The sequence below is a fragment of the Microcebus murinus genome, chromosome 14, assembly GCF_040939455.1.
Source record: "Microcebus murinus isolate Inina chromosome 14, M.murinus_Inina_mat1.0, whole genome shotgun sequence".
Taxonomy (NCBI): Eukaryota; Metazoa; Chordata; class Mammalia; order Primates; family Cheirogaleidae; genus Microcebus; species Microcebus murinus.
The window spans coordinates 13,907,797-13,921,515 of NC_134117.1; the positions used below are offsets into that span (position 1 = coordinate 13,907,797).

The following is a 13,719-nucleotide window of genomic DNA, read 5'->3' on the forward strand; positions in this document are numbered from 1 at the left end:
TCTTTTATTTTATTATTTTTATAGTAAGTATATTTATAATATTTACATAACCGGAATAACATACTCTTATTATAAAATATATATATAAAATAAATTTTCCATCCCTCTTCTACATTAGCTTAGTAGCATGATTTTCTCTTAGGTATTTTAAATTTTTTAATAATTATGCTATATTATCCTTCATTTTAGACTATACTAAAATATTAAATAATTCTGAGTTTAAAATATAAAATTACTGAGATATAAGCATCAGGAAATTTAACAAAATCACTGATGAATCAAAAAACAAGGTTAAAATGCCAAAAATGTGACTCATTTATGTTTTGTCAGATAATGTTCAATCCATCATGTCTTCAATCTGTTAAATATAAGAATGTAGATTCTCTGTGTTCATTAAGATCACTCTGCCCTATTTGCAGATGCTCCAGCCAGGTCCTATTTAAATAGCTACTTATATTCAATGGTTAAAAAGTCATACAAACATTCACTAACAAAATATAACACATACAGTTTAAAACAGGTGAATGCTTTTATTCAGTTTTAGAATGAAAAACAGAATAATTCCATTAAATATAAGAGTTAATTCAAGTTTTAATTGCTTTCATTGTTTTGTATGACATACCATGGTAAATAATTAAATTGAGATTGACATTTATTTTTTTAACTTAAATTTCCTACTTTCAAAATAGGTAGTGTATTATTAACACAAAACTCTACCCTGAACTCTAAATAGCAGTAAAAGAAATTAAATATAAAACAGTAATTTTTCAAAAAGTAAAAGGTAAAATGAATCAAAATATGTTAGATTACTTAGAAATATACTAAAACACTATATTTAGTATAATAGTTTGTAAATTTACATGTACTTAAAGAATTACTGCTGTAGTGGCATGAAGTAGATAATTACAGACAGTGACTTTATGAAGTCTAATGCAACTCTTTGAAATATACCATCTATATAACATTTTCATAGTCCAGTCTTTCATTTTGTATTTAAGATTTTCTTTGATAAAATAGTTATTATAATTTAATGGAAAGCATTTAAGAAAAAAGAAACTATATTAATGTGTGAATACAACTTTTTATATTCACTAAGAATAAATTGATTAATTCAATGTTTACAAGGGCCAATCAAATTAGATATCATTGTTAGAATCTTTTTTTTCTGTGTAAAGCATGACAGCTTTCTAATGTATTTTGCTTTTGTTTTTAAACTGAACTTTAAAAACTACTTAGACTGTGTATAGGGTACAACTGCTGATGTATTACTTCAATTAATTTAACACAATATTGCAGTCAATTGCTTTGAGTTACAGTGTAAACTTGTATCTTAAATCTCTATCTAATCTTTAAAATTAGAATAGTTTCCATTAACACTATTACAAGAACTATTGTCCTTTTTTTAACACTATATCCTTTCAAATAGTCTTAAGCTTTAAAGGTCCCATAACAAATGGCAAGACTGCCATCTAGTGCTTTACTATAGAGATGAGTTGTCCAATAAGGTAGCCAGTAGTCACATGTGGCTATTGAGTCACTGAAACATAAATGATTTGAATGGAGATGTGCTGTAAGTACGAATATAAACTGTATTTCAAACACTAATACAAAAAACAATGTAAGATAGCTCATTAATGATTTGATGATTTTTTAATACTGATTACATGGTAAAATAAAAATATTTTCGATAGGCTGAGTTAAATAAAATATTTTATCAAAATTAATTTCATTTATTCCTTTTTACTTTTTTAATGTAGCTAGTAGAAAAATCGAAACAACATTATGTGACTCACATTGCGTTTGTAATGGACACCACTGATCTAGAAGAAAAATTATGTTAGTCTTTAACATAAGAGGCTTAAATATTAATATATTTCATATTTATAAAAAATAGAATATAAGCTATATAATGTATTCATAAATGTAACTAGTTAGTAAAAGCTAAAGACTCAAAAAAGTCAAAAAAGAATTTCTAATTTTAAAAACATCAGGCAAAAAACATATTGCCATAAAATAAATCCAGAATGTTTTAAATGAAAAAAAAAAAACAGAAAGAATGTGGAAAATCTAGATAATAAATATAATTTAAGTGACATAGAAATTAGATGATCTGAGTATCAGTAAGAATAATAATTGCATATGGATTGAAATATTAATATATACATGTCTCTATAAGTATATAATAACACAAAAACAAAAACTATTATCATCTTTGTAACATATTGAGCAAACAAGAAAAATAAATATATAAAAATGAAATATATAAATAAAAGAAATAAATAAAAATAAAATAAAGGGAAAGAATAGAGGATTTATTATGTCTTTCCTACATGAACTGTAGCACTGAGTACCCAAACAGCTGATGAGAGGAAATTTATTCTTACAGCAGTATTCAAACCAAGAAATAAACAAGAAATTGAAATATGATATTTTTGCAACCATTATCAATTATAATCTAAATATGGAACATTGGTGTCTGCTAAGAACATAAAAAGAAAGACTAGCAGATATGTGGCTCTTCTAGATAAAGAACATAGAACAACCTATAAAATGTATTCTCTAAATCAAATCTAAATCTGATTAAGCCTCTGAATCACAGTTTCCCAACCTCAACAACATTGATATTGATATTGATATATCGGGCCAAATAAGTCTGTGTTCTGAGGAGGGTGACCTATTCACTGTAGGATGTTTAGCAGTGTTCTTATCCACTATCCACAAGATACTCACAACACCATGACCCCTTCCCCAGCTTGACGAACAAAAATGTTTCCAAACACTGTCAATGTCCCATAGACGACAATAATTCCTTAATAAGATTTGGGATTTTATATGCCACATTTTTAACAGTATTAGAAAATATTTAAAAGATCATTAAGAAACATATACTTAATGGGAAATTAAGAAAATCATATTTATATATAAAGAAGATAAAAATTAAATTTATAAATTCTGTAGAAATAATGCTAATAAGAAAGTCTTATACCAAATGTAGCCAAACAACAAAAAGCATATAAGAGAAGGAAATTACTAAAGACAAAACCTAAAATTGATGAACATGAAAATACAATCAGTGGAAAGGATGAATAAAACCAAAAACTTATGCTATGAAATAGCAAAATAAACAAACAACATCAACAACAAAAAAAAGATTTTAAAACTACCAATTAAAAAGCACTAGACCCAGAAATTTTGGTTTAATTACCTAATCTTTAAAGTTTTAACTATGTCTGTCTTAAAAGAAGATAGCAATCATTCCAAGTGTATTTTTTAAAGCTATTACGATAATTACACAATATGTAGACAGAAAAAATAAATCAATCAAAAATTGTAGTCAAAGGTAATTCAGATAGAAAAAAATAATATACAAAAAAGACAGACAACATTCAGTCATACTAAGAAAAAATTCTAAACAAAATATAAACAAGTAATATTTAGCAGTGTCCCAAATAATAATATGCCATAACTAAGTTTGGTTTAGCCCAGAATGAAAAGATGTTTAACATGAGAACAATCTATTAATGCAACTAAGCATTTAACAAGGTGAAGGAAAAAGGCATTCGTGATAAAATCTTGTAGTACAGTAAGATAGAAATTTGTTTAATTTGATGCAAGGAATATCCATAAATTATAATTAACACCCTGCTTGATGAGGATGTCTATTATCATCACTGTGAATTAACACTGAAACAGAGATTCCAACATCCCAATAAGGGGATGCAAAGATTGGAAAAGAAATAAAACTCTCCTATTTGCATGTAATATAATTAATTGTATTTAAAAATACAAGTAAATCTATAAACAAAATTAAAGTTCATTGAAGTTGATAAATATAAAATGAATACACTAAAATAAATTTTATTTTTATATATCAAACATAAATAGAAAATATAATTTTTAAATGGAATTTAAAGTAGCAAGAAAAATACTAGAAAATATGATATATTTTACACAACCAACAAAACATGTTCAAGGTATAGACACAGAAAATTGAGCTTAACATCATGAATCACTAAAGAAATACAAATTAAAACCATAAGACACTACTATACATACATACTCTATACATACTATACATACTCTAGAATGTCTATAATCAAGCAGAAAGATGATACCAAGTATGATAAGGGTGTGGAGGAACTGAAACAATCATAAATCACCAGTATGAATGAAAAAATGGTGTAAACATGTTGGAATACCATTTGGCAGCTTCTTAAAAAAATAAACATAAGTTTAGGAAGTAGGTCACCAATTATACTCTTAAGAATCTATACAGAGAAAATAAAAGCATATGACTACACAAAGACCATATGAATGTTCAAAGCAGCATTTTTCTTACTACCAAAACCCAGAAACAATCTCAATTTCCATCAACTTGTAAATGGACACAAAAAAGTAGTATATTCATATAATGCCATATCATTCATTAAATCTAAAAGCTAAAATCACCAAATTAATAAAATTAAAACTCCTTATGATTATTTAAATTGATGCAGAAAAAGCATTAGACATAAACAAACACCTATTCCTAATAAAAATGCTCAGTGAAATACGAATAGAAGGCAATTTACTCACTTGATAAAGGAAACTGGGAAAAACCTATGTCATACCTAATGATGAAACACTGAATGCTTTCCCTCTAAGATCAGGAAAAAGAAAGAATATACATTTGTAGGCTCACCACATCTTTTCAACATTGGAGATGCCAGCCATTGTAACAAGGCAAGAAAAAGAAAGAAAAGGCATCCATATAGGAAAGGAAGAAATCTAACTGCCATTATTTGCAGAAAACATTATTATCTATGTATAAATTCTGAAATAATCTATAAAAAGGTACAAGGACAAAAATATGAATTAAGCAAAGAAACAGAACACAAAATCAATATAAAAATCAATTATTATACATATGAGAAGCAGTCAAAAATAAAATATCTATAAACTACCATTAACAATAGCATAAAAAATATAAAATAGATAGGGATAAATCTGACAAAAATGTGAATAACCTTCACAGTTAGAACTATAAAATATCACTGACATAAAGAATAATTAAGAAAAAAATTTTAAAAATATGCTATGTTCATGGGTCAAAAGATTCATTATACTTAAATGTAGATTCTCCCCAAATTTATCTCTCAATTCAACAAAATCCCAATACAATCCTAGCATATGTTTTTATAAAAAGTAATGACTCTAAAATTCATATTTAAATGAGAAAGAAATGGAATAGCCAAACTAAGTTTGAAAAGGAAGAACAAACTTAGAGAATAAATATTATCTGATTTTAAGACTTATAGAATTGCATTAATTATAAAATGTTATATTGGCATAACAATAAGCAAAAACAGATTAATAGAATAGAAAGTCCAAAAATAGATGCACACATATACAGACAACTAATTTTTCACAAAGGTGCATAAGTAATTCATTGGTTAGATAGTCTTTAAAAAAGTTTGCTTGAACATTTAAATACCTATATGACAAAAAAAATCATTCCAAAAACTAGGAAAAATATTTTCAAGTTATTTATCTGATAAAGGACTTGTAAATAGAATAAAGTATCCTGAAAATTCATTAGTATAAAAACAAACAATCTAATAAAACAGTAAACAATCAATTTAAATAGATACTTCATCAAAAAAATATACATATGGTACACAATTACATGAAAAGATGCTTAACATCATTAGTCAATGCAAATTAAAATGAGAATTGGTTATCATTACACACCTTTTAGCATGGCTAAAGTTTAAACGATTAACTAATCGTACAAGGGTTGAAAAATGTGGAAGAACTGAAAGTCCCATACACTGCTGGTGGGACTGTAAAATGTTATAACCATTTGGGAAATAGAGTGGCTGTTTCTTAAAAAGCTAAACATATACCTACCATATAGTCATTACCCAATGAAAGTATCTGTTAGTACAAAATCAGTGCAGCTTTTTAATAATGCCCAAAATTTCCCCCTATAAAAAATCTACCACAAAATTATATTTGTTTAAAATTAATCATAATTATAAAGATTACATTAAAATCACATGAGGTTATTTAACTTCTATATTTTGTTCCATGTTCCGAATAAGATCTATTGCTATTTTATTTTCAGAATAGAAAAAAATTACACCAAATACAATTAAAAGAATATAGGAAAAAGACATTGCTTTTCTTAGCAATATATATGGAGTTGCATTACAATATAAAAGAAATAGAAATTGTAATATGTTAATGACAATTTTAGTTATTCAAGATGACTTTTATTATATGAAACTAATAATATAAACCAATTATTTAAAATGAAAAATACACAAATACTTACAATAACATGTTCCTCTAAGTGGATTACCAACATAGCGATTTTCAGAGTCACATCTGTAGAAACATAAAAACTGATTTAATATTAAACAATGTAATTCAAAAGCCTCATATTTTTCTTCAGGCAAAAAATGTATTTATATTCCATGTTAAAACATCTTAAAAACTATATAATTAAATTTCAAAAATGAGTCTTGAAAATAATTAATTGTAGAAAGCCTATACATGAGTGGAATTCTATCTATAAGTACTATCTACAAAATACTCTTTACAAATTAGTATTTCATTGTCCCCTTTTTATTAAATAAAACATAAATAAGAATGATGGTAAAATGTACTTTTATCATCCCAAACTATATAATTTATTTTCTAATATTACAAATATATACCAACTCTTGTAATGCTGTATTATTTAAGCTTATAAACTCATGATTTCAATAAATTAAAATCCTGCTTTCTCTTGTCTCTTAACAAAAATGTTACTGAAATACTGCATTACATAAGAAATAATTATTAAAGATGGTTATATGGTTATATCATTTATGCAAACCTATAACAAACATTGTCAATGTTTATGATCATAATAGAATCTCATATTTTATTTCTGCCTGTAATACTGGAACTTTGGTCCACAGAATACATATTTATTGATGCATACTTTTATCCAACCAACATAGAAGTTAATCAAGAGAAACAATGTTGCTTCTGACCAGTAACTGCTATATAATTTGAGGGAGTGGGAAAGAATAGTACAAAATAAAGACATAAATTTCTTGTTAAAAATTAAGAAATTGCAAGATGGCCACAGCAAAGCATTAAACCAAGTGTGATGCCCTTCTAGGTATGGGAACCTGTGCAAATTCACAGGCTACACACCCATGAAGTTGGCCCTAGTTATGACAACCAAGCTTTAAGTGTTGCGAATTTGGGAGGCATCCTTCTATCTTAGAGCATAAAACTCTGATTTAATATATTGGTTTTAAGACCGAAATGGCTTTTCTTAATATGAATTTTCCTAAAAGCTTATGCTGTGAACTCATTTTAAACTTCAGAGAATATGGAGAAGGAATGAAAACTGGTTGTGCTCATCTTCTCTGACCTTGAAAACCTGTACTACTTAGGTGACTAAAGATATAATAATCTAATCAGAAATGTTTAGGACAATTCTACAGCAAATAATATATTTGTTTTAAATAAAAATAAAGGATCATTTTCTATGTTTAACAGACTTCTTTAGATATAAATTTTTATGTAGTTACAGTTTTGAAGAATTCTTTATTAAATCTCTCCTATAATTCTGTAATTATTATAGCTGGAATTTATGATTTATACCAAATATAGCACATATATGCCTAATATAAACATGTATTTGCACATACATAATCAAAACAATCAAATTTGATTTTAATAATATGATGTACATGGACAGGAAAAAGAAAAACAATTTAAATAGCCAGAAACACTGCTTTTTAAAGTTAATTTTTTGAAGGGAAATAAATTTTGAGAATAACAACTAAATGATAAAAAGACAAAAATCACTCAAAGATTACTGAGAGCAGAGTAACAATAGTAGGTTTCCATACACTGAAAAACAGATAAAAAAGGAAGATTAATACAAGGAACCAGCTGAAAGGATTAAAGGACTACAGTTGTCAGAATTAATAATAAAAGACTGAAAATAAATAAGGACATAGAGACACTAGGTATGATATGGAGGAAAATTATAAAGATAACAATGCAGATTTGATACATAAGATTAAGATGTACTTTCAAAAAAAATAAGAATGCTTCCATTTTGGGCAATACAAAAGAAAAATATGTTCTGTGGGTTGTGTTTTAAAGCTTCCACAAAATTGTCATTTTAAAAGGTTTAATTGTTGAAGAGAATTCAAAACATACAAGTAAAATTGGATGCTTAACTAGCAAAACACTAAACTTAAAAAGCAAAATCCATAAAAATTAGTTCTACAGCATAAATTCAACCCTTAAAAATTCTAAAAAATCATTTTTACTTACAATTGGCATTGATCACCTTTTATTCCTTTAGTTGTACAGAAACATTTTCCTGTGTGCAGATGACAAATATTTGCATGACCACTGCATGTACAAGCTGTAAGTCAAAATCAAAATGCTATTGAGTATTCTACATCACAAGCATGCACATCACATTTCAGGGAAGACATTATTATTATTACCTTATGCTTATGTCCTCTCATTTCCTCATGCCATCTAAAAGCTTAAAGGTTACCACATATTATAAGTTAGTTTTAACTGAAGGGAAGTAAATTCACTTATTTGAAATTTTATGAAATTCTATATAAAGTTTTGGGGCTATCTTCAAGTCCATTTTCTCTTACTGACACCAACACAATCACAGATCAGATACCTTTTTACTTTTAGTATTTCTAGGTTATAATTCATTCTCTAATCAATTACATATTCTAAAAAGACAAGGCTGATTGTGTCACTAACCCTTTCAAAAAACTTTAGTGAGAACTATTGGCATTCTTTCCCACAAACAGTTAGTTAAACCATTCTATTAACAAAAATGAAATAATATGATCTTTTCCTAATTCAAATACACAAAAAAACAAGCTAATGAGTCAAAATTCCCCAATGGTCAACTTTTTTATTATTATTTTATCTTAAAATATCAATAGTAATTCTATGACATATGCTAATGAAGTAACAAATGCAAACAAATGTAACCCAATAATCATACTGCTATTTTTATGAGTCTCCAAAATAAAATAAATTTTATATACTAAAATGAAGTAAAAAACCAATATGAATATTTTCAAAGAAATGTCTGGACCAGATAGAGTCAATAAAAGAATCAAAAAGAGTGAAAGCTGAGAGTGTTTGGTGAGGATTATCAGAAAAAAAAACATTTCAGTGTTATTAAACCAGTTTTCTACCTCCCAAGAGAATGCCTGCCTGTCCTCTTACTTAAGCTTAATGAGACGTCACATGAGCTCTTTGAAGGGTTTGAGGTGGGTCCCCTAAAATTTAGGTGGCATATTAGATGTGACACAAATATTTAGCTGTGAATATTTGTGGCTATTTAACTGAGGAAACAGGACAAATAGAAAGGGCCACTCTTCAAAACTATCAGCATTTACACTAAAGTCAAAGAAACTAATATATATTTCCTCTAGCTGACCTGGAACTGCTTAAAAATCTGACCAAGAGGACTATGTGGAAGCATCAGGGGACTCCAACTAAAAAAGCAGAAGAAAAAGTTGCCAGTACAGGAAAAGAAATATGTGTTACCTTCATCAAGAGAATTACACCTGGATAGGCCAAGCTTCAAAAAAACCCCAAAAGACACCTATGTGAGAATGGATCAGCAATTGTGCATTTCTCACACAGTGGACCTCAACCACAGATGACAACTATCCCTCACACATAATTTTCTTCTCTGCATAGAAAGATTAAAAATATTACCAAGCCAGAAAAGGAGAAAAATCCTAAATATAGAAAGAGAGAGCATCCACAATGGAGGTGAAGAGAAAATGTGGCTTCAAAGTACATTCAGAGTTCTGATTTTTATTTGATCTAGACAATTTCAATTATTTGTGTAAGCACATGTTTGAAAATTAAATTCTTCAAAGTTCCTTATATTAACTAAGAGTGAGTCTAGGATTTTGGGATTTCATACAAGGTCAAGGAAAAAACTTATTTGACTGAATACATTTTTTCTTTCTTTCTTTCTTTCTTTCTTTCTTTCTTTCTTTCTTTCTTTCTTTCTTTCTTTCTTTCTTTCTTTCCCTCCCTCCCTCCCTCCCTCCCTCCCTCCCTCCCTCCCTTCCTTCCTTCCTTCCTTCCTTCCTTCCTTCCTTCCTTCCTTCCTTCCTTCTTTCTTTCTTTTTTTTTTGAGACACAGTGTTGCTCTGTTGCCCTGAGGAGACTGCAGTGGCATCATCATCACAGCTCACAGCAACCTCAAACTCCTGGGCTCAAGCAATCCTCTTACCTCACCCTCCCAAGTAGGTGGGACTATAGGTATGTGCCACGATGCCTGGCTAATTTTTATATTTTTAGGATAGATGGGATCTTGCTCTTGTTCAGGCTGGTCTCGAACTCCTGAGCTCAAGCAATCCTCCCGCCTTAGCCTCCCAGACACACCTGCAATCATGCTAGGATTACAGGCATAAGCCATGATGCCCAACCTCCACTGAATACATTTTAAAGGGACAATGACAGAGAAAAATATTGTATTTTTGTTATACACTATTAGTCTGGCTTCTATATCTTATCAGTTACATATATATTAGTAAAAAAAAGAACCTAGAAAAGACAAAGCAAATATTGCTTATTATTTTTATGAAGGCAAGAGATTATGGTGGTGATTTTAAATTACATATACATTTCCTGTTTATGAACTTGTTAGTAATATATAAAAATAGGATAATAAAACTTATTTCCTGTTTATGAACTTGTTGGTAATATATAAAACAGGATAATAAAACCAACTAATTTAAGGACTAGAATTCCATTACTACCACTTGTAGCAATCTGTATACTGCTCCCTTAACCTATTTCATTGTGCCCCTCCACCCACCCACCAGAAGTAACCACTAGCCAAAACTTTGTATTCATCAATTCCTGGTTTTTACACTCAACATACATAAATAATTTATAACATTTAAATTTCCATTAGCAAATGAAGATAGCTACAACAAATTCCAAAAAATAGTCTCATACAATGAGCCCCGACAACAATATAACTAAATCAGAAGTTAATAACAAACAAATAAAATTCCACCAAAAACACTATACATCTGGATTTTAAAAAAAAGAAAAAGAAAACACTCTAGAGGAGTGATCTTAACAAGATGGTAGAATAGAACTTTCCAGCATTCATCCCCTTACTGAAACATCAATTTGAAAAACTATCCACACATGAAAATACCTTCATAAGAGCTAAGTAATCCAGGTGAGAGATCATAGCACGTGGTTATAGCATAGAAACAATAAAAAATATATTGAAGAAGGTAGGAAAGCCAATTTAATATTATCAACAGCACCTATCTCCTAACCCCAGGCAGCACAGCACTGAGACATACCCCAAAGTGGGTAAAGAAGAGTAAAGTAAGAACCTAACTTTCCAGTAAGACCCCAGCACCAGGCCTCCCCCTACAGCCCCAAGCTCCAAACCTGCCCCAGTGCCAGGCCATCCCCAGGAACTACAAGCTCTAGGCTAGCACCTGAGCAAGCAGGCTCCAGGTCCACCCAAAGCTCCAGACTGGCCCCAGGACCCCCTCTGTGTCCCTAGGTTCCACATCCGCCCCCTTAGTCCAAGGCTTCAAGCCCACCCCAGCAATAGGCCAGCTCCCAGCAACCCCAGGCTCCAGGCCAGTCTCCATGGTGCCAGCCTCCCAGCTTGCCCCAGGCCATGCTAGACCCTGTAGCTCCAGACTCCAGGCTGGTAGCCACAAACCAAGCATTCAAGCTCTCCCCAGTGTTAGGCTGGCACCTGTGAACCCTAGCTCCAGGCCAGCCGCCATGGCCCTAAGACTCCAAACTTACCCACATAGATACAGGCTACAGACCAACCCAGTGCCAAACCATCACCAGGATCATGACCAGCTAACTGCCAACTCAGGCTCCAGGACCAACCAGTGCCAGGCCAGCCCATGTGGACTTAGGATCCAGGCCTACCCCCATGGACCCAGGTGCCAGCTCATCCCAGTACCAGGCCTGCTCCTACAGATGAAAACTGAAGGCCTGCTCACTAGGTCACCCCTAGGGACCAAGGCTTCAGATGGGCCACAATAGACACATAAAAGATGTAAACTGTGACATCAATAACATAAAACGTGTGGGAAAGAGAAGGTAAAGTATAAGGTTTTCATATTTAATAAATGCTAGCTTGTTATCAACTTAAAATAGACTATTATATCTATAAGATATTTCATATAAGCTCCATGATAACCACAAAGAAAAAACCTATAGTAAATATACAAAAGATAGACAAAAAGGAATCAAAGCACATAACTACAAAAAGATCATCAAATCACAAAAGAAAACAGCAAGAGAGAAAGAATGGAACAAACTAAAACACAGAAAAAAATTAAAATGACAGAAGTAAGCCTTTACCCATCAAGAAAAAAAATAGTAAAAGTCAGAGTGTAAGTAAATAAAATAGAGACCAGAAAGACAATAGAAAAGATCAATGAATAAAATCAGAAATAAAAGACTAATACAACAGAAATACAAAGGATGATAAGAGACTACAATGAACAATTATATATGCACAAGTTGGATAACCTAGAAAGAATAAATTCCTAGAAACATACATCTTACCAAGACTGAATGAAGAAGAAACAGAAAGTCGAAACTAACCAATAACAAATAAGAATATTGAATCTGTATTCAAAAACCTCCCATCAATATAAAATCCCATAACCAGATGGCTTCATGGCAGAATTCTACCAAACATTTTAAAAAGAACTAATATCATTCCTTCTCAAACTCTTCTAAAAAAATTGAAGAACAGGGAATACTTCTAAACTCATTTTATGAGGCCGACATTACCCTGTTACCAAAGCCAGAAAAAGACATTATAACAAAAGACAATTACAGGCCAATATCCCTTACGAAAATAGATGCAAAACCCTTAACAAAATATTAGCAAACAAAATTCAATAGAACATAAAAGGGATAATTCACAGTGAACAAGTAGAATTCATCCCAGGGATCAAAGATGATTTATCATACACAAATCAATAAATATGAAACATCATATTAAAAGAATGAAGGGCAAAAACCATATAGTCATCTCAGTAGATGTAGAAAAAGCATTTGATAAAATTCAAAGTCCTTTCATGATTAAAAAAAAAAAAACTCTCAAGAAATTAGATGTAGAAGGAATGAACCTCAACATAATAAAGACCACATATGACAGGCCCACAGCTAAGATCATACTCCCTAAACATTTAAAGATTTTCCTCTAATATTAATATTATTAACAAGACAAGGATGCCCACTCTTACAACTTCTATTCAATATAGTACTAAAAGTACTAGCAAGAGCAATTAAACAAGAAAAAGAAAGGCATCCAAATAGGGGGACAAAAGTTAAATTGTTTTTGTTTGCTGATGACATCATCTTGTATATAGAAAACTCTAAAGACTCCATCAAAAAGCAATTAGAACTGATAAAGAAATTCAGTAAAGTTGCAGAATACAAAATAAACATGCAAAATCAGTAGTGTTTCTTTACACTAACAATGAAAAGAAATTAAGAAAATAATCCTGTTCACAATAGCATAAGAAAATACTCAGGAGTAAATTTAGCTGGTGAGATAAAAGATCTGCATACTGAAAGCTATAAAACATTGAGAAAAGAAATAGTAGATGATACACATGAATAGAAAGGTATCCATATGTATGGATTGGAAGA

At 30.2% G+C, this 13,719-nt stretch overlaps 1 protein-coding gene across 2 annotated transcripts in view; it reads right to left on the bottom strand.

Annotated features, from left to right (window-relative positions):
- Positions 1-13,719, bottom strand: part of ATRNL1 (attractin like 1) — a 615,535-nt gene that overhangs the window by 372,318 nt on the left and 229,498 nt on the right. For both annotated transcript variants that reach the window (XM_012772753.2, XM_012772758.3), the window contains exons 20-21: positions 8,329-8,422; positions 6,317-6,369 (exon numbers count right to left, since the gene is read on the bottom strand). In XM_012772753.2, coding sequence (XP_012628207.1) covers positions 6,317-6,369; positions 8,329-8,422 — 147 coding nt within the window. The remainder of the gene's footprint in view (positions 1-6,316; positions 6,370-8,328; positions 8,423-13,719) is intronic.